The sequence below is a fragment of the Xiphophorus maculatus genome, chromosome 14 (genome assembly GCF_002775205.1).
Source record: "Xiphophorus maculatus strain JP 163 A chromosome 14, X_maculatus-5.0-male, whole genome shotgun sequence".
Lineage (NCBI taxonomy): Eukaryota > Metazoa > Chordata > Actinopteri > Cyprinodontiformes > Poeciliidae > Xiphophorus > Xiphophorus maculatus.
In genome coordinates, this window is record NC_036456.1 from 21,557,995 (window position 1) to 21,582,402 (window position 24,408).

Consider the following 24,408-nt stretch of genomic DNA (forward strand, 5'->3'; position numbering starts at 1 on the left):
TCCACCAAATTATATTACAGTATTTGACCAAATGGAATAACATTGGGACTTATTTTCAGCCCTGGAGCTTCATGCTTCAGACCAATGACCCACAGAACCTGTTATTAATAAAATCATGTAATTATAATGTTACATGTTGTCTATAATAACACGATGTTGTGCAAACGTAGAAGATCGTATTGTATTTTTAGAAACATGACCGAGTGAGCGTTCTTAGGAACAAACTATCTTTGACGTACTTTTCTCCAGTAACCTTGTCAACAGTAATTTAGTCAGGAGAAAGTAAGCGGGTCGTGAACATTGAACTTACATTACACGCTTCGTAGCTCGGAAAACGTTTGTCTTTGTAAGTATTTATGTTTTACAAAGACTCAGAAATACGTGTGGTTGTTTTTCCCTTGGTTCATAAAATATAGAGCAGTGTACGTAATTTTTGAGTGTACCGTTAATATTTGCGTATCGGCTATATTTCCTTCCGTCACTAAAACCGGTCTGAGTGTAGAATTAAGATTAAACTATTGGCCAGTAATGTATTTTCTCCTTCTGTTGTATTTCATTTATAAAAACGTTCCGTTGTATTTCGGTTACAAAATAAACGGTGGCGGTATTGCGCTGCTAAAGTGTTTTTGCTAAACTGCAAACAAAACCTAAAAATAAAAGAAGCAGAGCTAAGCTAGCGCGGCTAAGCTAGCTCGGCTAAGCTAGCGCGGCTAAGCTAGCTCGGCTAAGCTAGCTCCACCTCCATATTTTCCCGCCTGTGCGGGCTCTGTCGTTTATTTGATTAATCCTAATTTCTCCGCAATTCTAACTGACTGTTGTGTTTTCAGTTAAATGTAAGGGTTTTTTGGTGTTTCTTGGAAATATTTTCCACTCAGAAACGTCGCATGACCCTAAATTTCGGACGGAGAAATCGACCCAACCAGGAAATGGCTTCTTTGACTGATTCTCTGTTCCTGCTGTCTGTGGTTTTCTGGCAGTTTGTCGCTGCTGCAGGTGAGATTCAGTTGTTACACACAATAGAAGGAGGCAAAGAACTCTTGGCCTCCAAGTCACTTAAACTAGCTCTTTAAAATACAAGATCTCTCTGTGCTAAAGCTCTATTAATTAATGATTTCATCACTGAGCATAATATGCATGTTATGTTTCTGACAGAAACATGGTTGAATGATAATAATGAATCGATTGTACTAATTGAATCTGCGCCTCCTAACAACAATTTCTTCAGTGAGAATAGAAAACATAAAAAAGGAGGAGGCGTGGCTTCAATATTTAAGAATACCATAAATTGTAGTAAAATCTCTTTGGGTCACTTCACCTCTTTTGAGTATCTTGGAAATGAGGTTAAAGGCCACAAACGAACTTTGATAGTAACTTTATACAAAACTCCAACATATATGAGGAAGAACCACCTGTCCTCAGAGATCCTCACGAACTTCTACCGCTGCACCATTGAGAGCATCCTCACCAACTGTATTACAGCTTGGTACGGGAACTGCTCTGTCTCCGACCGGCAGGCGCTGCAGAGGGTGGTGAAAACTGCCCAGTATATCGCCGGGGCACCGCTCCCTGCCATCAAGGACATCTACAGGAAGCGGTGTTTGAAAAGGGCCGGGAAAATCACAAAGGACTCCACTCACCCAGCACACACACTCTTTTCCCTCCTGCCCTCTGGGAGGCGTTACAGAAGCCTACGGACCAGAACCACCAGGCACCGGAACAGCTTCTTTCCCACAGTTGTCACGCTGTTGAACGCCTCCTGACATAAAACATAAACTATAAGGACTGTACTCCCCTATCCTCTCATACAACAATAACACATGGACTATCCTCACACACACACACATCACGGACTGTTTTCTTCACACACACATACAACTGGTAAATTTTATCTGCCATTATTTATCTATAATCCATTCCCTAACATTCTTGTATATTCTGTGCATATAGCTCCCTTATTTATATTTATACACAATATCTATATCTCTTGCTATAACCCCTTATAGTCCATACATACATAGTCTTGTACATCTGTAAATAAATATTTATATCTCGTAGAGCACTTCTGGATAGATGCAAACTACATCTTGTTGCTTGTACTTGTGACAGTGCAATGACAATAAAGTTGAATTCTATTCTATTCTAAAATTTCTTTACTGACTTGAATGAATTTCTATCTCTTATATGTATTGATTATGATTGTTTAATAATTGTTGGTGATTTCAACATTCATGTTGACAACCCCCAAGACAGAGGGGCAAAAAAGCTCGCTAATATTTTAGAGACTTTTGGTCTAACACAACATGTCAAACAAGCAACACACACTCAAGGACACACACTGGACCTGGTTATCAGTAAGGCTGTGGATATTTCCAATGTCTCTGTAAATGATGTCGCCTGTCGCATCACTTCCTGTTATCTTTGAAAGTTCTTTATCTTTTAACCCACTTGGACAAACAGCAACCATCACAAAACGTTCTCTCACTGAAAACACAGCAGAAACTTTTAATCAAATCTACTCTTCTTCCTCACCCTTAAGCTGTAATGATGTAGATAAGTTGGTAAAAGATTTTCAGTCTAAAGTCTCAGATATTATTGATTCCATTAAAATGAAGGTTGTGTCTGGTAAAAAGAAATCTCCATGGAGAAATGCACAAACAGTTTGATCTGCAAGACAACTCTGCCGTAGGGCAGAACGAAAATGGAGTAAAACTCAACTCCACGTTCATTGTGACATCTATAAAGAAAGTCTACGTAACTATCATTTAACACTAAAACATGCAAGAGAGGCTTTCTTTGCAGATGTCATAAACAAAAACATTAACAATGCTCCAGCTTTATTTGCAACAGCTGACAGAATCACAAACCCTCCTGTGACGTTACCGCCTGAATTCCAATGTATTGCCGCCTGCAACCAGTTTTCAGCTTCGTTTCAGAGAAAATTCAAAAAATCAGAGGATTAATCTGAACATCCACTATAAAGTCAGTACCAATGCTGTGCCCAAACAAAACAAATACAGGAAAAATGACCCAATTTCAACTACTTAATTATAAAACCCTACAGGAAATTATAAGTCAATAAGCTCCAGTTCCTGCTGTCTGGATGTCCTAGATCTATAACTCTAGAACATTTCTTTAAGAAAGTCCTGCCTGTTATTGCTGCTGATCTGATCCAGATAGTAACTCATCGCTCTCATCAGGCGTTTTCCCCCAGGCTCTGAAAACAGCAGTAATCAAACCACTGATAAAAAAGAACAATCTGGACAAATCACTAATGCAGAATTACAGGCCGACCTCTGACCTCTGACCTCCCATTCATCAGCAAAGATATTGAAAAAGTTGTTTAAACAATTAAATAGTTTCCTAACAATAACCAACCGCTTTGACTCCTTCCAGTCTGGTTTCCATGGTTACCACAGCACAGAGACTGGCCTAGTCAAAGTGTTCAATGACATCCATATAAATACAGACTGTGGCAGAACCACAGTGCTGGTTCTGTTGGACCTCAGTGTTGACCATGACATATTACTGAATCGACTGGAGAGTTGGGTCGGACTCTCCGGTCCAGTGCTTAACTGGTTTGAATTCTACATAAAGAACAGGGATTTCTTTGTTTCAATTGGAAACTTCTCATCAAAGAGGTCAAAGGTCACATGTGGGGTACCCCAAGGTTCAATCCTAGGACCCCTTTTATTCAATATTTATATGCTCCCACTAGCTCAGGTTATAACAGGAAATAATATTAGCTACCATAACTATGCAGATGACACACAGCTCTACATTACGATGTCACCAGGTGACCTTTGACCCCATCCAATCACTGAACAGAAGCTTAGAACAGATAAATGTGTGGATGTGCCAAAACTTTCTCCAGCTGAACAGAAACAAAACTGAAGTTATTATTTTTGAACCTAAAGAGGAACGATCTAGAGTTATAGATCTAGAGTTATAGATGTAGAGCTATAGATCTGGAGTTATAGATCTAGAGTTATAGATCTAGAGTCAATGTACAGCTTCAGTTATTACAACTAAAACCAGCGATCAGCCCGAAACCTGGGAGTAGTGATGGACTCTGACCTGAACCTCCAGAGCCACATAAAGACAGTTACAAAGTCGGCCTTCTATCACCTGAAGAACATTTCCAGGATTAAAGGACTAATGTCTCAGCCAGATCTAGAGAAACTCATCCATACGTTCATCTTCAGTCGTATTGATTATTGCAACAGCGTCTTCACAGGTCTGTCCAACAAATCAATCAAACAGCTGCAGCTGATCCAGAATGCTGCTGCTGGCGTTCTGACTAAAACCAGGAAGACAGAGCACATAACACCAGTTTTAAAGTCCCTCCACTGGCTCCCTGTAGCTCAAAGAATAGACTTTAAAATACTGTTGTTAGTTTTTAAATCACTGAACGGCTTAGCACCACAATACATTAAAGATCTGTTGTTGTTGTATCAACCTTCCAGACCTCTCAGGTTCTGGTTCTGGTTCTGCTCTGCATCCCCAGAACCAGAACCAAACGAGGAGAAGCAGCTTTCAGCATCTATGCACCACAAATTTGGAACAAACTTCGAGAAAACTGTAAAACAGCTGAAACACCGACTTCCTTTAAATCTAGACTAAAAACCCACCTGTTTAGGATTGTATTTGAAATGTAATCAATTACAAATTAATTGATGGAACTTGACTTAATGCTGCGTTTTGATTATTGATTCTATGTTGCTTTGTGTTTCTGTGTTTGATATGATGTAAAGCACTTTGAAATGTCTTGCTGCTGAAATGTGCTATACAAATAAAATTTGATTTATTGATTGATTGATAGAAACATATATGGAACGCTCTTGCCTGTTGTAGCTAACGTGACGTAGAGCCGCCATCTTGGACCGGTCGATTGCTCCACTCAGCATTATCTGTTTGCCAGGCGCAATGAAGTATCAGCGCGTTTAATTAAGAACAACTTACTAAATAGCAAACCTGTACATACATACTGTATATATCTATATAGGTTATTTCCCATGTTTTCTGGCCCTAGTGATTCAGCAGCTGAGATTCATCCTGTGCAATGAATTCGTCTCTCTTTAAAGACGAATTCCCATTTCTTCCTCACATCGTTGCCGTTAGGAAGCCTTCAAAATAAAAAGAGGAGTTTTTTAGGTATCTTACATTTGATAGAGTGAAAGAATTATATATAAATAATAAAGTTTGCCACCTGTGTAAACCAGTGAATGTTATAACATATAGTATTATATTTATAATGGTATATATAATGTTTTATTTCTAAGGTTGGCTCTTGTATCAGATAATCTGACTCTCTGTTAGCTTTCATAACGGGGGCTGAACCCCAATATTACACCAAACACTAAAGCTAATATCAGCTGTTATTTTGCCGGTGAACATAAATACAGTTTAGTAATATTCTATTCACAAAACGGTAATATGTCCACCTTACTTGTGAAACGTTATCCCCCAAGATCTCACGTCAACAGACTGTCAATCTGAACAAAAATATCTGGCAGTGCTGAGACAAGTAGGAGGGACGACCGCTCCGAGATGGCCGCCATATTTGTTATGAAGCCTAGGCGCAAATTCAAACTGGAAGACTCTTTTAGCCCCACCTGCATCATCCAACCAGAGCTTCCGGGTCATCACCGTTGATTGATCAGCGCCGGTCCCAAGACTTGTCACGTCCAATCACCGTCCAAGCCCCAGCTGATAAGGACCACCATCCATGGCGTCCTGAGCATTCCAGCAGAGCTCAACCTGTTCAGCCGCACTCTTCAGCTCCTCAGTCAGCTATCTCACCAGATCCTTTTCTTCGTGATTGTTCGTCCTTCCACCTCTAATGTCCATCATAAAAGCCGCTTGCTTGGCTCCTCCTTTCCCTCAGACGCTCCTCAGATGGAAGAAGAATTACTCTCGCCCCGGCCTCATTCATTCCAAGCAGCTTCTCCCGCCGCTCTCTCGCCTGACTGGGATCCACCGTCCCTTGCTCCCGCGCCACCCACTCCACGGTCTGTCTCTGGCAAGCGGACACATAATCCCACTGTCTTCATCCCCGGGCCATCTTTCTTCGCCTCAGGCCCTGGCCGACCCGCCAAGGTCTCGCTGCACCGATCTCCGTCGCCCTCCCAGCTCATTGTTCATCATCTCTCCACCGCCGTTCATCACATCGCCTTTCCACCGGTTCCTCGCTCTGGTTCAGCCACTTCAACAGCTTCACTCACTTCCGCATAGCTGCTGGCAGCCCGGTCATCAGCTCCTCCCTTCGGATTTCCCATGCTACGCCCACCTCGGGCTTTCAGGGTAAGACGTAGCCTCACATGTCTCATTCATGTTTTGCAGCGTTAGGAAACGCAGAACTTAGTCTATCCCCTTCCCGAACTTGCAGGCCCTATTCGCATGTGCCACCCGGGTGCATTTCAAGTGCTTCAGAGCTTTTAATTGAATGAATGCATAAATAAATTAGCAAATAGTAGCATCCCTCCCAGCGGTGACCCAAAGTGGATCGCCAACCTCTTTTACTCGCTCTTCGTAGTAACCTCTGTCATTCACTGTCATTAAGCCCCATATGTTCCTCCTTTAACTTTATCTTGCCCGCACTGGACTTCCTGCTCCTTTTCCCGTCCCTCTCAAGTCAGCGGCTGTGTTTGGTCACGTTTATTCGCATTAGACCACAGGAATCAAACTCCAGTCCTCAAGGGCCGCTGTCCTGCAGTTTTTATATGTGCCACAGGTACAAAACACTGGAATGAAATGGCTTAATTACCTCCTCCTGGTGTAGATAAGTTCTCCAGAGCCTTGCTAATGACCTAATTATACTATTCAGGTGTGGTGCAGCAGAGGCACATCTAAAAGGTGCAGGATACCGGCCCTTGAGGACTCGAGTTTGACACCTCTGCATTAGACGATGTACACCCAGTTACATAGAGCCGTTTACGGGTTGTCATGGTTATTGCGTTAATTTCTCTGCTTCAACATGTGTTTTCCGAGTCTCCGTGTTGTCCCTCTCCCCTTGATTGTTTCCAGGTGTGTCCTGTTTTCTGATTACTCCCTGTGCATCTAATGTCACCTATGTCTCAGCGTCTCTGTCGGGTCCTTGTCCTCTGTTCGTAGCTGTCATTTGTCATGCATTCTCGGTCCTTCGTTCACCCTGCTGCACCTGTGCCGAGCCCTGGGTTCCGCTCAGCAGCGCTGCCTGGGATTTAGGACTGTTTTGGATCATCATACCGTTTATTCATCATTAAACATCATCATTTTATGACAGCCGTTCGCAATTGTACGCTGGCAGAAGAGAGGCGACCCGCACTGACTGCGAGTTGTAAATTATCATTAGCCTAATTGTGCCTCTTGTCTCAGTAGTAGGCAACATGCGCCGTAGAACGTGAAGCTGGCTAATAATCCCTCCAGGGCACATCGGTACAAGTCAGCTCAGTGCTTTCACCTATTGGTAGCCAAGTCACTAATCGTCTTTTGCCAGGGCTATCATCCCATCATCGTTTCTCATCAAAATTCATTTAATGTTCCATTCACTACTCATCAAAGGTAATTTTAAATAGAAGGAGGTTTATCATCAATTTAAAGAATATGCGTTTTGGTGTTTGACCTACAGTAATTCTCCCTGTTTTATTATGCATAGAAGCTGATTGCTATTTCATGTTTCATCCCAGACGTGCAGTACTGAGTAAAGTAGAAGACCTTAATGATCTGGCAGTGGTTTTTCACCAGGCCTTTAACAAAATGTCCCCTTTTCTTAGCTTAAGTTTTTAGGATTGTCCAAGTCGTTTTCTGGGTATATCCCTGGTCTCAGAACTTTACCTGCTTCCCCGCCAGGCCCTGCGGTACGGGTGAGCTTCGAAGGGTATCGCTTGCCCAGAGTCAACAGTGCCCCTCCTCACCCCCTGAACCGGAAGCTGTTTGTTTCCACCTTAGAATGGGAAATTCTCAGTTTTTCCTATATCGATTTGATACTATAGGGCACAGGTGTCAAACTCCAGTCCTCAAGGGCCGCTGTCCTGCAGTTTTTAGATGTGCCACAGGTACAAAACATTGAAATGAAATGGCTTAATTACCTCCTCTTTGTGTAGATCAGTTCTCCAGAGCCTTAATGACCTAATTATCCTATTCAGGTGTGGTGCAGCAGAGGCACATCTAAAAGTTGCAGGACAGCGGCCCTTGAGGACTGGAGTTTGACACCCCTGCTATAGGGGTTCCTGCACTTCACATACAGGTAAAAGCCAGTAAATTAGAATATTTTGAAAAACTTGATTTATTTCAGTAATTGCATTCAAAAGGTGTAACTTGTACATCATAGTTATTCATTGCACACAGACTGATGCATTCAAATGTTTATTTCATTTAATTTTGATGATTTGAAGTGGCAACAAATGAAAATCCAAAATTCCGTGTGTCACAAAATTAGAATATTGTGTAAGGGTTAAATTTTGAAGACACCTGGTGCCACAAACTAATCAGCTGATTAACTCAAAACACCTGCAAAGGGCTTTAAATGGTCTCTCAGTCCAGTTCTGAAGCCTACACAAACATGGGGAAGACTTCAGATTTGACAGCTGTCCAAAAGGCGACCATCGACACATTGCACAAGGAGGGAAAGACACAAAAGGTTATTGCTGAAGAGGCTGGCTGTTCTCAGAGCTCTGTGTCCAAACACATTAATAGAGAGGCAAAGGGAAGGAAAAACTGTGGTCAGAAAAAGTGTACAAGCGATAGGGATCACCGCGCCCTAGTCAAGATTGTGAAAAAAAAACCCATTCAAAAATGTGGGGGAGATTCACAAGGAGTGGACAGCTGCTGGAGTCAGTGCTTCAAGATCCACCACCAAGAGACGCTTGAAAGACATGGGTTTCAACTGCCGCATACCTCGTGTCAAGCCACTGTTGACCAAGAAACAGCGCGAAAAGCGTCTCACCTGGGCTAAGGAAAAAAAGAGCTGGACTGCTGCTGAGTGGTCCAAAGTCATGTTTTCTGACGAAAGCAAATTTTGCATTTCCTTTGGAAACCGAGGTCCCAGAGTCTGGAGGAAGACAGGAGAGGCACAGGATCCACGTTGCCTGAAGTCTAGTGTAAAGTTTCCACCATCAGTGATGGTTTGGGGTGCCATGTCATCTGCTGGTGTCTGTCCACTCTGTTTCCTGAGATCCAGGGTCAACGCAGCCGTCTACCAGCAAGTTTTAGAGCACTTCATGCTTCCTGCTGCTGACCTGCTCTATGGAGATGGAGATTTCAGGTTCCAACAGGACTTGGCGCCTGCACACAGCGCAAAATCTACCCGTGCCTGGTTTACGGACCATGGTATTTCTGTTCTAAATTGGCCAGCCAACTCCCCTGACCTTAGCCCCATAGAAAATCTGTGGGGTATTGTGAAAAGGAAGATGCAGAATGCCAGACCCAAAAACGCAGAAGAGTTGAAGGCCACTATCAGAGCAACCTGGGCTCTCATAACACCTGAGCAGTGCCAGAAACTCATCGACTCCATGCCACGCCGCATTAATGCAGTAATTGAGGCAAAAGGAGCTCCAACCAAGTATTGAGTATTGTACATGCTCATATTTTTCATTTTCATACTTTTCAGTTGGCCAACATTTCTAAAAAATCCCTTTTTTGTATTAGCCTTAAGTAATATTCTAATTTTGTGACACACAGAATTTTGGATTTTCATTTGTTGCCACTTCAAATCATCAAAATTAAATGAAATAAACATTTGAATGCATCAGTCTGTGTGCAATGAATAAATATAATGTACAAGTTACACCTTTTGAATGCAATTACTGAAATAAATCAAGTTTTTCAAAATATTCTAATTTACTGGCTTTTACCTGTATCTGCGTCCCCCATCACTATTAGCAGTTAAAACTGTTTAATCCGTTAAAACGTTGTAACCCGTTTTCCGAGCCGACCTCAAACGCAACTTGAATGCTGAGACACTTGCTGGGTTTACACCCGTGTGGCAGCGAAGGAGACTCGCTGCTGCTGTGCAGAGCGGCGTATGTGCATTATAATCATACCAGCAAACGCAGAACTTTGCTAAGTTTTCCCCCAAATTAACTGACTGAGTTGAGTAACGCTGTCGGATGCAGGTAATGTCAGCTAAAAGAAACTCGGCTAATATTACAGCGCCTTAAGCCTGTTAACAAGTAGCCTGCGCTATTGAGTCGTTACCTACACTCAGCTACGCAGATTCATTTTGCCCCCAGAATAAGTCTAAGCCCCCCGTTACTTGCTGTAACCGGGGCCAACAGTACACTGCCTCGTATTCCCACATTTCAAGCTCATGTCCCTTCTGGCGCTTCTAGGCTTCATCTCCCATCCAAGATCATCCGAATTCGCACGTTATCATTTCCCAGGCCATCCCGTCACTTCTAGGTCTCTGCAAGCGTCCCCGCATTGCTGCTCTCCGCCATAAGCTGTTATATTCGACCCACAAAGCCAAACCCCCACCTTTTTATTGTCACCAATTGCCATTAATCAATTTAATCACCTTTGCTTATTAAAGATCTGGCCATTTTAACACTCGCTGATAAGCTGTCTCTCCCAGCCTTCATTCAGTCCAGTCCAGCTACTAGACAAAATCATTCATTTCAAACCTTCATCCACGTCTCGCACCGTAATTTTATTCTCCATAGTTCCTCAGTTTCTCATCCTCATTTCCAGTCTTAGTTTTCTCTTTGTGTTCATCCATCATTCCAAGCCCCTGCATTTTCGCAACCTTGAGGCTATAATCTATACGACACCATTCAACTCTTTAGATCACATTTAACCAGTATTCAAGGTATTCTCTCGACCTTACGCCAACAGCTTCGTAGTCATCTCCAGTATTCTCTTCATATAATTATACGTATCTCGTTCTCAGTATTCGCAGCTCCTTCAGTGCCTGATAAGCACTGTGCAAACCGCTGGTGGTGGATGGTCTTCCTCATTTAAGCACGTGCTCCTTCCCTACATCGTGACGCCACCTTCCCCTTCCGCTCTTCGCCCTCATTTCAGGTTTCTTTCAGAAGTATTTTCTCCTATCGCCCGCCTCTTTCGGCCATATACCGTGAGTTTAATTCCTACTCCACCTTCCCGTTTCTGTAAGAAGCAGTCTATACCTCTCTTTTAAGTTCTCCCTCACCATTTCATCCTTTAACTCAGTAACTCTTAGCTAGCACCTTTCTCTCTCTCATTTCTATACTAATTGTTCCACCCTCAGCTGGCTCTCTTCTCCTGGTGTTACATCACCCTACGCCTCGAAGGCTTTTCCAGAGTCCCCATATCCCATGACCTGCCGCATTCATGCTGGCTTTATAACCAGCATCCCCTTATCCCACGCCCTGCAGCATCCCCAGCTGGTTCTCATCTACCAGCACCCCATGCCCTGCCCTGCATTCTGTGCTTCCCATTCCCTGTGTTCTGTGCATCTTACCTCCCGTTGCCCCGCTATGTTCCCTGCTGGTCTTCGCCTTCCTTTCTCACTCTCCCCTCCCGTCGCTGTCATGCTGCCTTTTTCTGTTTGGTTCTTACCTTGCAATCTAAGTCAGCGCAGCTCCTCTCCTCTTTACCGTCCAGTCTCCTAACCCCCGGCCTCGGCCCTGGCCTTGACCTCTTTCGAGGGATGGCATTTCTATCAGCATATGGAATGCTGTCACTGTGACGTCACCTCCTTCTGTTTGGTTTTTACCTCGCAGTCTAAGTCAGCGCACCTCCTGTCCTTTAGCGCTTTCCATCCCCGATTCTCCGGCCTCAACCTCTTTTTGGGGGATGATGTTCCTAACAGCATATGGAAAGCTCATCCGAGCCCATCGCAAAGTTTGCGATAATCAATGTCCTCAGCCGGGGCCCGAGCGCCAAAGATTTAATTCATGCTGTTAATAAACTTTCTAATTGCTTCCCTTTTCTCCGTCTGAGTCTCTCCAGATTGAAATGATATCAGACCAGTTTCAGAAAGTACATCATTAATTTGATGCTTTGAGGTGTGACCTCTGACCTCTGTGTTGTTCCCTCCTGCAGATCCGGTCTCAGTCAAAGCTAAAGCTGGAGCAGTCGTCACTCTGCCGTGTAAATTTGCTGGGGCCAAAGCTGTTGTCCTGGCAGAGTGGAGCAGACCCGACCAGACCTTGGCGCCGGTTCTTCTTTACAGGAACAAGAAGGTGGATGACAATCAGCTGGCTGCCTATAAGGGCCGCACGTCTCTGCTGGCCGCAGAGAAAGGAGACCTGTCTCTGGTGCTGAAGAAAGTGGTGGGCAGAGACACCGGAAAGTATGAGTGCCGAGTTTTACTGGAAGGATCGGGAGACGAAGAAGAAGAGCTAGAGATAGAGCAGCCCCGGTCAGGCGGCAGAGGAGGAAGAAGTGGAACCTTTCTGACAAGTGACCCAATCAGCATCGTTATGCTGAAAGTGGAAGGTCAGTCTGTTTCTGGATCAGAACCTCCCTCTCTACTCCTGCTGAACCCTGGGGTCAAGGGTCACAGCTACCCACCAGCAGTAGGTAACTGGTTTATGCCTTAGCGCCCCCGCCTGGTGTGGAGGATGTCTAGCCACAGGATCAAACTGGTGTGGGTCAGGAGGAACGGCCTGCCTTTACCAGAACCAGTCCTTGATGCTGGTATCGTATCTGAACATACTAGGAGCAGTCAGCATCATGCTGTGGGACTAACAGCGTGAGGCCAGCAGGGGGCGCAGTCAGCGCCCAGTTCACCGTTCAACCACAAACCAACTTCATCCATGTGTCACTGTTACTGGAGACAAAGTGACACACCACTAAAAATAATACCACCAATAAAACCCGGCAGCCCAGCAGGCTGATGATTCTCTGGTGGAACTAACATCTTTTAAACCTGAAATATTCTCTCCAAGTTTCTCATTACAGTTAAAACTGAGTCAAAGCAAATTCTGTAAATATTCAGAACGGTAGTGAAAAGTCAGGAAGGTTACTGCTGGAAATGATGTGAGCTGGTTGTGTGTCTGGAAGTCGTTTCTGTGAGACAGAACTGGACAGGAAGCTGAGGATGGAGCAGGAAGTCTCTGTTTCAGAGCTGAATCAGTCCTCTGTTTCGGTCACAACAACACATCAACGTTTCCAGTGTTTCCAGTGTTTCCAGTGTTTGGATGTTAACCTGTCCTGTCTGCTGGCTCCTCTCTGCAGGTGGGCCCAGGCCCGGAGGAGACGTGCAGCTGAGACCCAACACCGTCCTGCCAGTGGGCCTGCTGGCTCTGCTGGCTCTGATCGCTGGACTGTTGTGATCCGCTGCAACATCCGCAGGTTCATCCTGCAGGGGGCGCCGAGGCTCTGAAATATTAAACGTTAACTTTAATCTGAAACATCTCTAGATTCTTTTTGAGCTTTTATTGCTTCAACACACCTGAATAATCTTAAAGCTTATTCTCAGTTTACACATGAAGGTGAAGTTTTAACATTTTAATAGTAGTGGTGATTGATGTGTTTATAATAACGTCCATTGCTTTGATCAATTCCATGAGTCAAACGTTTAATTTTAGTGATATTTACCATTTTATGACTGAGTTATTGTTATTAGTTTCAATTAAAACAAATAACAGGAGTTAATAAATTCCATTAGTGAAAAAATATTTTATTTGGACATAAGGTAAATGTTGTGGTTTTGTATCTGTATACATCTGACTGGTCAGGAAACAAGTTGATATTAAACTGTATTTGGAGAGTTATGTCACATTAAAATAATTCAGCCAATGAGTGAAGATCCTCTGACACAGCCAGAACAGCGACCCGCCCACCAACACATCCTCCATCTTTTCTCCTCATAGGTTCAGATCCAGAATCTGGATCAGAACTGATCAGAACCTTCTGATCAAACACTTTGTCTCTACAGCCAGGAGTCAGCAGATCAGCTGGAGATGATGAAACAGAAATAACAGAACTGAGAAATCTGGAGAGAACTCCAGATTGTGCTGGATGATAAATTGTCCCAGAATAATATTATATTGAGACCATTTACTGACAGTGGTAAAGGCATAATAATATAAGAACACATTCACAAAGATCAATAAAATGATTTCTAATGAGCATTTAACACTGGAACTGGAAGACATTTTAAATATCCAAAATAAACAAACAACAATATTAAAAAATAAAATGAATCATGAAGTCTCTGGAAACAAAACTGTCCTTCAAAGAAAGAGCCAGTTGAGACCAAAGCACCAGATGAAGTTTAACTTCCAGAACAAGCAGAAGACGACTGAGAAAAATGATGAAAAATCAGAAAATGCCAAGAGGCAAAATTCATTTCAGGGCTTTTGTGATTTAATGCACTTCATGGAGCAAAGTTTTAACTTTCCCAATAATTACAAATACTTAAAGGCGCTAAACTGGGAGCTTCATCAACAGCAGGAAGTGTCGCTCTGACCACTGATTGGACACTGGGCCGCACGTTTATAAACAGTACAGTAGTTATTTAGCCTGTCATGAAGAAAATTCAGTCACCAGCTTACTCCTACATTTATAAATGTCAGTGTTCCAAACTAAATATTTAGCATTAAATATTTAGTTAGCAAGTTAAAGATTCGGCTGAGATTTTGGTTTTGCTTTTTATTTTTTACTGGCGCCAGACCAGTTGGTGGCGGTAATGCACCATCTTCGTTGTTTCCCAACCGCCAGTAAACATCACAGAAGAAGAAGCATTGCTCCATCTCCACATAGGACCTCTCTGCAGCTCCACCTCTCTGCAGCTCCACCTCTCTGCAGCTCCACCACCTGAGTGAAGTTGGCCCCCCACCTTCTTCAAATCAGACAAAATTGGTGTCAAACGTTTGTGCAGCAAAAATGTTCGTTTGTGCTGCTATCATTTTAAAGATATAAAGAAATGTTTTTAGAGGTCATCAAAGGTCAACCAGCCCCCCCACCTTCTTCAAATCAGACGAAATGGGTGTCAATTAACTCAGCTACGTTTGTGCTACGTTTGTGCATATCCACAGTATTGATTCTAAACATTTAAAGCAGGAACGGTTGGAAATAAGCAGAACCACAAGTGTCCCAATCAGAACATCTCACCTGAACATCATTGCCAGCAAATTCTGTCCATCTGACATCTGAAGACAGACTTCTCTGATCATACAAAGTTTTTAAGTAAAAAATTCTCAAGGGCATATTTCACAACATAGAAATTATAAACATGTATGAGAATGCAAGACAGATGTGAGACAACATCTATATACATTGTAGATATGTTTAAACAAGACGTGGTTCATTCCCACTCAGAATAGAGCAAGAACACAACGTAACAACTACTAACATAAAAGATAAAGGTTATTACACATCAGGAAATATACAAAAGGCATGTTTGAATTAATCACTGTAGATTCTTTAACATTATTGTTACTGTTTTGTAGGATTTAACAATTAATTTTTGAGTCACAATGGCTTCCAGATACCAAATATATATTCTGCAAAAAATTAATTGAAATTGTAAAAGTGATATTGCTCAAACAGCCAAAGGCAGGTATTAGCTAATTAGATTTACTCAATTACTCTGTAACTTTTGTTGATATGCAACCTAATGCAAGTAATTTAACTGAGTGAAGAACACATTTTAATCCATAAAATAATAAAACACGATACACAGATAAATGTTTGTTTCTTCTAACCTTAATTTGTTGTCTTGTATTAATATTTTTCATTTTTGGTTTTAAAATACCCACCAGTGCAGATAACTTCACTTTTATTCATGTCTGCTGAAATAAATGGGTAATATCACATTACACATTATGATCAGTAAAACAGTAGTTAATAATAGCCATTTCACCAAATACTTTGTTACTCTTACTAGTGTAGTTTATTGCAGTTACTTACTAAAACTATATTGAAGTAGTGCTACTCGTCATTAGAGTATCACATCTGGGTACTACACCCACCTATAATGGCTGCTGTTAGTTTATAAAATATATTTGTTGTGTTCCGGGGCTCTCTGTCCTATTGGTGGGGTTGCCTGCGCGCCGTTCTACATATTACCACCAGAAGGCGACAGGTTTCGGATGGAGCGCGGTGACGTCATTATTTTCCCCAGCTGCTCCCGATCACCTTCATCAGCGGAGCAGTCATAGGAGTGGGCCGTCAGTCCAACGTCGCCTGAGTGTTGTGCCAGTCACGGTACCTCTGAGCCCCCCTTTAGCTTTTCTTAGAGTTCCTTGTTGCCTGAACCTTCTAGTGAATCTTTCGTTCTTCTCCGTTGCCTTCAGGTTGCCCGAGTTCCCAGACTCACCTCTCTGCTGTTTGCAAATCTCCTCTGGACTCCACGGCTGGCGGCCGTTCCACTCCTCCGTGTCTCCGTTTCACCCGAGCCTACCTGTCCGCTCCCCGCCGCATTCCTCCGCTGTCCCTGGATCCATTAGGGACCGAGACCCCGGACCAACCCAGTTTCCCTCCACAACTCTGCTCCAACAACCACAAGTAAGATCTACCCGTCTTTTCCCCCCGAGAGTTTTCCACTCTCCCACGACCCCTGAACTAACCACCCTGCTTTTTTCCCTCCCAGTGAACTGTTGCTACCATTACTGTTTATTCCCCTGGACCAGACCACCCCGACTCTCTCTCTTTGATTATTGTGTGATCTTTAATAAATCATTTAAAACTGATTTCACTTCTCCTGTGGTTGTGTTCTGCATTTGGGCTAACATTCAAACCCAACATGACAATATTAGACTTTCCAGAAATTTAACATTGGTATAAAACATATTTAAAAAGATTAACCTTTAAAAATAAAAGAAAAGCACTAGAACATTCAGGGGCCTCCAGACACTCAGGGGCCTCCAGACACTCAGGGGCCTCCAGACATTCAGGGGCCTCCAGACATTCAGGGGCCTCCAGACATTCAGGGGCCCCTAGAAATGGTCTAATTGTACCACAGACCATAGATCTAAACCTGTAGCATCATTTATAGAGAATAACAATGTTATTACATTTTATTTAATGCATCAGCTGAGAAAAATAAATAGTACATTTAGGATTTAACTAGGACGTTTACTTTGTAAAAGTTTAAAGAATCATCTTGATAGTTTGATTGTTGTGTTGCCATGGCTACAATATGGTGTAATCTTTGTGTTTGAATTGGGTTTGTTCACAAATACATCACAGCCAATAACCAATAATCAGTGATTGATTTTAAACTGGGCCAATAAACCTGGTCTCCCTCTCACAGATTCACCTGATCGACATTTAAACATGTTAGTGATGCTGAGGTTCTTAGTAGGACGGGGGGTTCTGGCTAAGGCCCCATATTACCTTGGGCCGGCCCTGGAGGAACAGCTGCTGCCATGCACATCTCTGGAACCTACCTGGAATCCACCTGGAATCTACCTGGAATCTACCTGGAATCCACCTGGAATCCCCCGGTGGCCCCTGTCAGTCCCCCGATGCTTTGGAGACATTTTGGTTCATTTCATTGTGGCATGTTTGGCTTTTTGCTGCGGTTCTGATTATTGCTACAATATTTTCTCTGATGTTTATTTCATGAACTCTAATTGGGCCGAATCTTCCTTTAACACTTGAGGTTCTGCAGTAACTTCTGTTTACAGCCCAGAACCTCCAGCGGCTTTAACCTGCCTGGTAGAAACGGTAAGGAGAAGCAGAGAACAGGTGGTACCGGGTGGTACCAGGTGGTACCGGGTGGTACCAGGTGGTACCGGGGCTTTGAGCTGCGTTGCGACTCGCGGTGACAGTCTCAGTGTCTTATATCAGGATGTCTGATATAAAGACAGATATTCTTTCTATCTGTCGGTGGTTCCGACCCAGACTGCCTGTAGTGAACCGGGCTTTTAGCAGAATGATGAAGTTAAAGTCAGAAGTTTCTCTGCAGCATTTCTGAGTTTAGTGGTGAGGCGGGTTTTGTCCCACTATTGCAGGACGATTATAAAAATATAAATAGAAACAGTTTTTCTAACGTCAACATCAGACCTACGTTTTTATTCACAAACCAGTTAATGAAAATATTGTTGCCCATAATTAGATAGATAGAGGAACAGATCCTCCTCCTCCTCACCATGGAGTCTGAACAACATGGAGGCTCTGAGAGTCATTATTAGCCTGAGGGCAGCCAGACTAGTTTATTTTACTACATTAGAACAAACTTCTAAACTAGGCTGTTGGCATAAAGTCTCCTGTAGCAGTCTGTATTACAGCGGCTCTGAAGAATCCTCTGACTGAAGACTCTGGTTTTCTATAGCTGTGTTTCCATTACAAATATGTACAAATCTTTGACTATTTTCTGCTAATGTTGGGAAAAAGCTGTTTTGCAGTTGTGTTGTTTCCATTAAATAAGACATTAAATTAAAATCACATGTGAAAAAGTTTTTTCATGCAATAAGTCATTAAGTCATGGCAGCGATGAATGTAAACAATTACATAACATATATTCATATGTCAGTCATCACCTCTCAGCCAATCAGAGGAGCATCTTACTCAGGTGTAGGAGCATTAAGCTCCTACACCTGAGGAATAGCCAAAGAATTTAGATATGTTATTCAAAATCATCTTTCATATTTTACCAGAAATGTTCGTTTAAAATGAATCATAGGAGTTCTAACAGGTGTTCAGAGTTTTTAACAGAATATTTAAATATTTACCAAATCATGTTAACACAATTTGTTTACATTGTTTCATTGTAATGAATATTTATTATTCCTAATGTCTCTGTGAATTATTGATCCATGTAATTAAAATAAAAATTGTCTTATATTTATACATTAAACAACTCTATTGAAATTGGGAGATTTTGTTTTTGTTTGTGTGATACATTTAAAAACATAAAATGTTGTTATATTTTAATTTACCTTGTCCCTGTTGTAAACTGTAATGGTAACAGTAATAAATTATATAATAATTGTGAATTGAAATGATCTTTTCTTAGTTAATTTGTTTGAAATCCAAAATTTGATGCTGGAAAAGTGGAAGCCCTGAATATTCCTCATCCTTTTCTTCTCACATGGTGGAAATAGGGTTTGACCTTTGACCTGGTTTCTCCTGAGATCTACAGTGGGTGAGTTTTCTTTGATACCAGAACAAGTTGGGATGTTTTCCGCATCAACAACTTCATGAAGAAGAAAATGAAGAAAATATGATTAAAGCAAAGGCAAACAGAAGAAATATGTTGATGGATTTATAGAAGAAATTATCACTAAAGATTTTAATAGTACTTTAGCCTTAATAGGGAATTATAATCCATCCATCCATTTTCTAACACCTTTGTCCCTAGTGGGTCAGGAGGTGCTGGTCCAGTGAATGTTCTGGGCGAGAGGCGGGGTCACCTGGACAGGTCAACACAAGGCAGACAGGGCAAACAACCGTGCACACACACTCTCACACATAGGGAGAATTTAGAGCAGGGCTCACCAACACGGTGCCCGCGGGCACCTGGTCGCCCGCAAGCCCGTTCTAAAAATAGGACAACTCACTAGTGAGCTGTGTCTAAAATTTTTTTTATTCTGTTGCTATTCTTTTTTTAATCACACTTGCATTTATATAGCTTTAAAAATGACAGTATCTTAAAAATATCCTCATTATACATGACGTTTAGAAAAGTTAGGGTGAACTCTGACTTACTCTAGTTCTAATTCAATGGTCAGTATTGTGCGCATGACAAAACCAGTGCCAATGGAACGTAGGCTAGCGGACACAGCGAAGATGGGTGCTGAATGCATTTTCTTTCCCCAAAAATATGGCTGAAAAAAGAAAGAAAACTTATCACTTTAACAGGAATGGGAGAAGGAGTTCTTTTTTACGGTTGTGAAAGAAACCTGCGTGTGTCTCATTTGTGGGGCGACCGTAGCGACGGCAAAGCGGCACAATATTGAGAGACATTTCACTACGTGTCACAAAAATTACCACGCTAACTACCCACCGGGAAGCGCAGTACGTGCAGAAAAAGCCAGTGAGCTAAAGGCAGCTTTGGGTAAGCAACAATCTTTTTTCACGAGGGCGGGAAAAAAGTCATTAAAAGCAACCGAAGCCTCGTTCAGAGCTACACATTTTCTGATCAAGAAGAAGAAGGCATTTTCAGATGGAGCAGTTGTCAAAGAAGCAATGATGATAATAGCTAACACTGTACTGAAAGATGACAAAAATGGAACCGATCTAATCTGTACTCTCTCCGACGTCCAACTGGGGGCATCTACGATGGCTAGACGAGTGTCAGCTATGTCTGGTAACCTGGGCGATCAGCTGGACCGGGATCTGGCAAAGTGCAGGTGGTTTAGCATCCAGTGCGACGAGTCCGTGGACAGCAGCAGTACAGCTCAGCTGTTGGTCTTCATCCGGATGGTGTTTGAAGATTTCTCCACAAGAGAAGAACTCCTGACACTACTGCCCTTAAAGACAACTACGAGGGGAGTTGACATTTATAACACGCTGAAGGAGTTTTTCGTGCAGAAGAAGGTAGCATTGGAAAAACTGCTGGCGGTGACAACAGACGGGGCTCCTGCTATGATCGGCCGACATACAGGTTTCATCGCTCACTGTAAAGGTGACCCAGACTTCCCAACATTTCTGCATTATCACTGTGTCATTCACCAGCAGGCGTTATGTGCAAAAGTGATCGGCTTTGAGCACGTGATGACTCCCGTTGTAAAAATCATTAACAACATCCGCTCCAAAGCTAAATGTGGCACTAGGAAAGTGAGGCATGAAACTAGCCCCCCCACATTTTGTTTTTGGTGATGATCACTCGTTAGAATTTATTAGAGTTAACAATGTTTATTAGAGTTAATGTTTATTAGATTTAACAATGTTTTGGTTTCGCCATCGGAGGGCGCTCAGTACCACATACAACAGCGGGTGACGCTCTGGCAGGCTGTAGGAGTCCGCCATTGCAGAGAGGACAGCTTGTTGCAGCGGATGTGGGGAGCGCTACTGTAACCGCTGTATTTTCTTTTTACAGTTTAAACTGAATAAATATGCTGCACGAGGAGTGACTCGGCCCATCATTTCCTGCTGTGTAACATATTTTGGCGAGCCAGCCAGGAGGTGGCGCTAGTGAATCAACACCATCACCAACCACCTTCCTTCACAAGAGACGAACCAGAAAGAAAAAAAGATGGAAGCAGCACAGCTTCTGCGCGATCGAGTGAGTGCAACCTTGTGGCAGTTGGAAAGAGAGCATCTCGTGGACGTCTGCAGGCGACTGAAGTGTTCCGGCCTGGACAGCGGAGAGCCTCAAAGTAAAACCAAAAGGACACTCATCAGATTGGCAGAGGACATGTTTGATGAGATAGAGAAAAGTGAAGAAGAGGATCAAGTGGAACAGTTTTATAAAGAAACAGCCACGTATATCCAGAGACTAAGTAAAGTAATGTGTCAGTCCGAAGAGGAATCCTCATTTAAAAAGTCTGTGTCACAGATAGAGGACACTATTCCATGCACCCCTTCAGTCCAGGCAACAGATTATCCACTCAAAACCCGACCAGAGCCAAAACAAGCTCTGCAGGAGGTAACATTGAGGAGGGAGTTTAAAATCTCTGGGCAGATTGGAGAGAGTGGGCAGAAGGATAAGCTGTCCTACCTCAGTTTAGTACGCCAGATCGAAAACGGGATTGAAAAAGGACACTCCGAGGTTGAAGTAGTTGAAGCAGTAATTAGGGCCATCAGCCCAGGAATGCCCCTAAGAGACATGTTGGAGATAAAACGTGGGTTAACCCTTAGCAAACTGCTCACCATACTAAAGGGACACTACCGGGTCGATAGCCCCACTGAACTTTACCATCAGCTTCTCAATATCTCCCAAGAACCCAAAGAAACTGCCCTAAATTTTGTATTTCGTGCTATCGAGCTCAAAGAAAAACTTCTCTGGAAAGCAGCAAATGAGGAGACCGATGAACTGTACAGCAGGACCACAATTCAGCGTAAGTTTCTCCGCTCCATTGAAACTGGGCTACTCAGTGACTCCATTAAGTATCAGTTGCTGCCTCTCCTAAGTAATATGACCATAACAGATGAAGAACTGATTGAGAAGGTTAACGAAGCTTCAAAACTAGAAAATGAAAGATTGGAGAAACGAAGAAGGTCCACTGCAGTCAAGATTCCCAAGGTACAAGAGCGCCAAACAGCGTGCCAGACAGCCCTGACATCTGTTCAAAGCCACCCGAAACCCAAAGAATCCCCCATTACAGTGGCTGTGAAAACAGTTAAAAATAAAGAGACTAAAACAGACCCACAGCAGATCATAGAAGAACTTCGCAAAGAAATGAAAGAGATGTTTGTGGCTGCTATGGAAACCAGTTCCCACACCATGGCACCAAAACAAAGACAAAAAGGCTGTAAGAAGTGCAGAGAAGAGGGAAAAGGAGACAACTGTATGCACTGTTTCAAATGTGGGCGGGAGGGCCACTACTCTCGTGGATGCCGAGCACCGAGACCGTTGATGGGAAACGAGGAAGGGCTACTGAGGTGGGACCAGCAGTAGTCCAGGATCCACGGTCCCATAATGAGCAGTCAAGCCCACCACCATCCTCCAATGAAATGCCAGTTGCTGCCTTATCAGCTGTAACTGAAGTTCATTATCTACCCCCTCAACACAAGTCAAGGTTAGTAAGCCTGGTGGGAAACCGCTGTACTGTTAACTGTTTTATGGACAACCATCCAGTCAAAGTATTGTGGGATTCAGGGGCACAGTCCAGCATTGTAAATGAAAACTGGCGGCAGAACCACCTTCCCCACACAGTTGTCAGACCTGTGTCAGAACTGTTAGATAACGAGACACTCACAGTGTTTGCTGCAAATGACACAACCATACCCTACACTGGATGGATAGAAGTCAGCTTCAGACTAGACAGTGATTGCTTCCCAACCAGTGAGTTGCAAGTGCCAATATTGGTAGCCAGTGACCCAGCCGTGGCCAGTGATCCCATCATTGGCTACAATGTTATTGAGGCGGTTGTCAACAGAAGAGAAGTAAAGACCAAAGGTGGAAGAAAACAACTTGCACACTATGTAAGTAAAGCATTTGAAATAACTGTACAAACTGCACATAATGTTGTCAGACTGGTGCAGAACAGCAAAAAAGACTCAGAGGCAGGTGTGGTAAGGACTGGAGTAAAGAGAGTGCCTTTGAGAGCAAACCAAGTTACCACAGTCTATGCACGGGCACATGTTAGTCCACATGCTCTGGGTCAAGACATGTTTTTTTTAGCTGACATGGTTGACTCACCACCAGAGGGCGTCATGTTCAGTGACGTACTGGTGCAAATTCCAGACAGAAAAGTGCCATATGTGCCTATCCCAGTGACTAACACCACAGACCACACCATTTATTTAATGAGTCGTAAAGTGATCGGACGTCTTGAACCAATAAAGACTGTATATGCAGCAGACATCCAGACAAAAGTAAATGAGTGGACACAAGAGGAAAAACAGAGTTCAAAGTTAAAGTCACACATCCCGAATAACACACAGTCAGACAACATTCAACCGAGACCAAAGTCATGGGATCCACCAGTGGATCTTCAACACTTGACAGAAAGTCAACAAACAGCTGCGAAGATGATGTTGCGGGAAGAATGTGAGGCATTCGCATACGACCGTGATGATGTGGGCTGTATCCCTTCCCTGAAAATGCATATAACCCTTCATGACACAAGTCCTGTAAAGAAAACCTACATGTCGGTCCCAAAACCTCTCCACAATGAAGTAAAAGAGTATCTGCAGGATCTACTTAACAAAGGCTGGATCACACCATCAAGGTCTCCCTACTCATCACCGGTGGTGTGTGTCCGTAAGAAGGATGGTACTCTTCGGCTTTGTTGTGACTTCAGAGAGCTCAACCGCAAGTCAGTTCCGGACCGTCATCCAATACCAAGAATTCAGGATATGCTGGATGCACTGGGCGGGAGCTCCTGGTTTTCAGTGTTAGACCAAGGCAAGGCGTACCACCAGGGTTTTTTGGATGATGAGAGCCGCCCCTTAACCGCCTTCATCACACCCTGGGGGCTCTACCAATGGGTGCGCATTCCCTTTGGCCTGAGCTCCGCACCCGCTGAGTTCCAGAGGAGCATGGAACATTGCATGGCAGGTCTCAGAGACACTATTTGCCTTCCGTACCTGGACGACAACCTGGTGCACAGCAGCAATTTTGAAGAACACCTAGGACACATCCGCCTTGTCCTCCAGCGTTACAGGGAGCATGGTGTTAAGCTGACTCCAAAGAAATGTGACCTGTTCAGGAGAAGTGTCAAGTTTTTGGGCAAGCTAGTTACAGGCCAGGGTTACACAATGGACCCAGCAGAGCTGGCCCCGGTGATGGCCTTAAAGGAAAAAACACCTGCAACTGTCGGAGAGGTACGTCAAATGCTTGGTTTTCTCTCTTATTATAGGCCTTTCATCGCCAACTTCTCCCGCATAGCCCATCCACTCTATAGCCTGCTTAGTCCTCCATCCTCTGAGAACTCTGTTTCAGTCCCA

At 43.3% G+C, this 24,408-nt stretch overlaps 1 protein-coding gene and 1 long non-coding RNA gene across 2 annotated transcripts; both read left to right on the plus strand.

The window, feature by feature from the left end:
* Positions 1-284: 284 nt before the first annotated feature.
* On the plus strand, positions 285-13,313 carry LOC102217237 (hyaluronan and proteoglycan link protein 4-like). Its single transcript, XM_023346021.1, has 4 exons — positions 285-346; positions 876-993; positions 12,001-12,396; positions 13,138-13,313. The coding sequence occupies exons 2-4, from the start codon at positions 885-887 to the stop codon at positions 13,233-13,235; spliced, it is 603 nt and encodes a 200-aa protein (XP_023201789.1). The 5' UTR covers positions 285-346; positions 876-884; the 3' UTR covers positions 13,236-13,313.
* Positions 13,314-16,035: 2,722 nt separating this feature from the next.
* Positions 16,036-16,598, plus strand: LOC111610921. The gene is made up of 3 exons (XR_002753811.1): positions 16,036-16,113; positions 16,203-16,413; positions 16,499-16,598. It is a non-coding gene; the product is annotated as an uncharacterized LOC111610921 (long non-coding RNA).
* The last annotated feature ends 7,810 nt before the right edge of the window (positions 16,599-24,408 follow it).

Coding starts and splice junctions, on each gene's coding strand:
- LOC102217237 (XM_023346021.1), top strand. CDS start 885: ATGACCCTAAATTTCGGACGGAGAAATCGACCCAACCAGGAAATGGCT. Junction 994..12,000: donor GCAGTTTGTCGCTGCTGCAG/GTGAGATTCAGT, acceptor TCCCTCCTGCAG/ATCCGGTCTCAGTCAAAGCT. Junction 12,397..13,137: donor CGTTATGCTGAAAGTGGAAG/GTCAGTCTGTTT, acceptor TCCTCTCTGCAG/GTGGGCCCAGGCCCGGAGGA.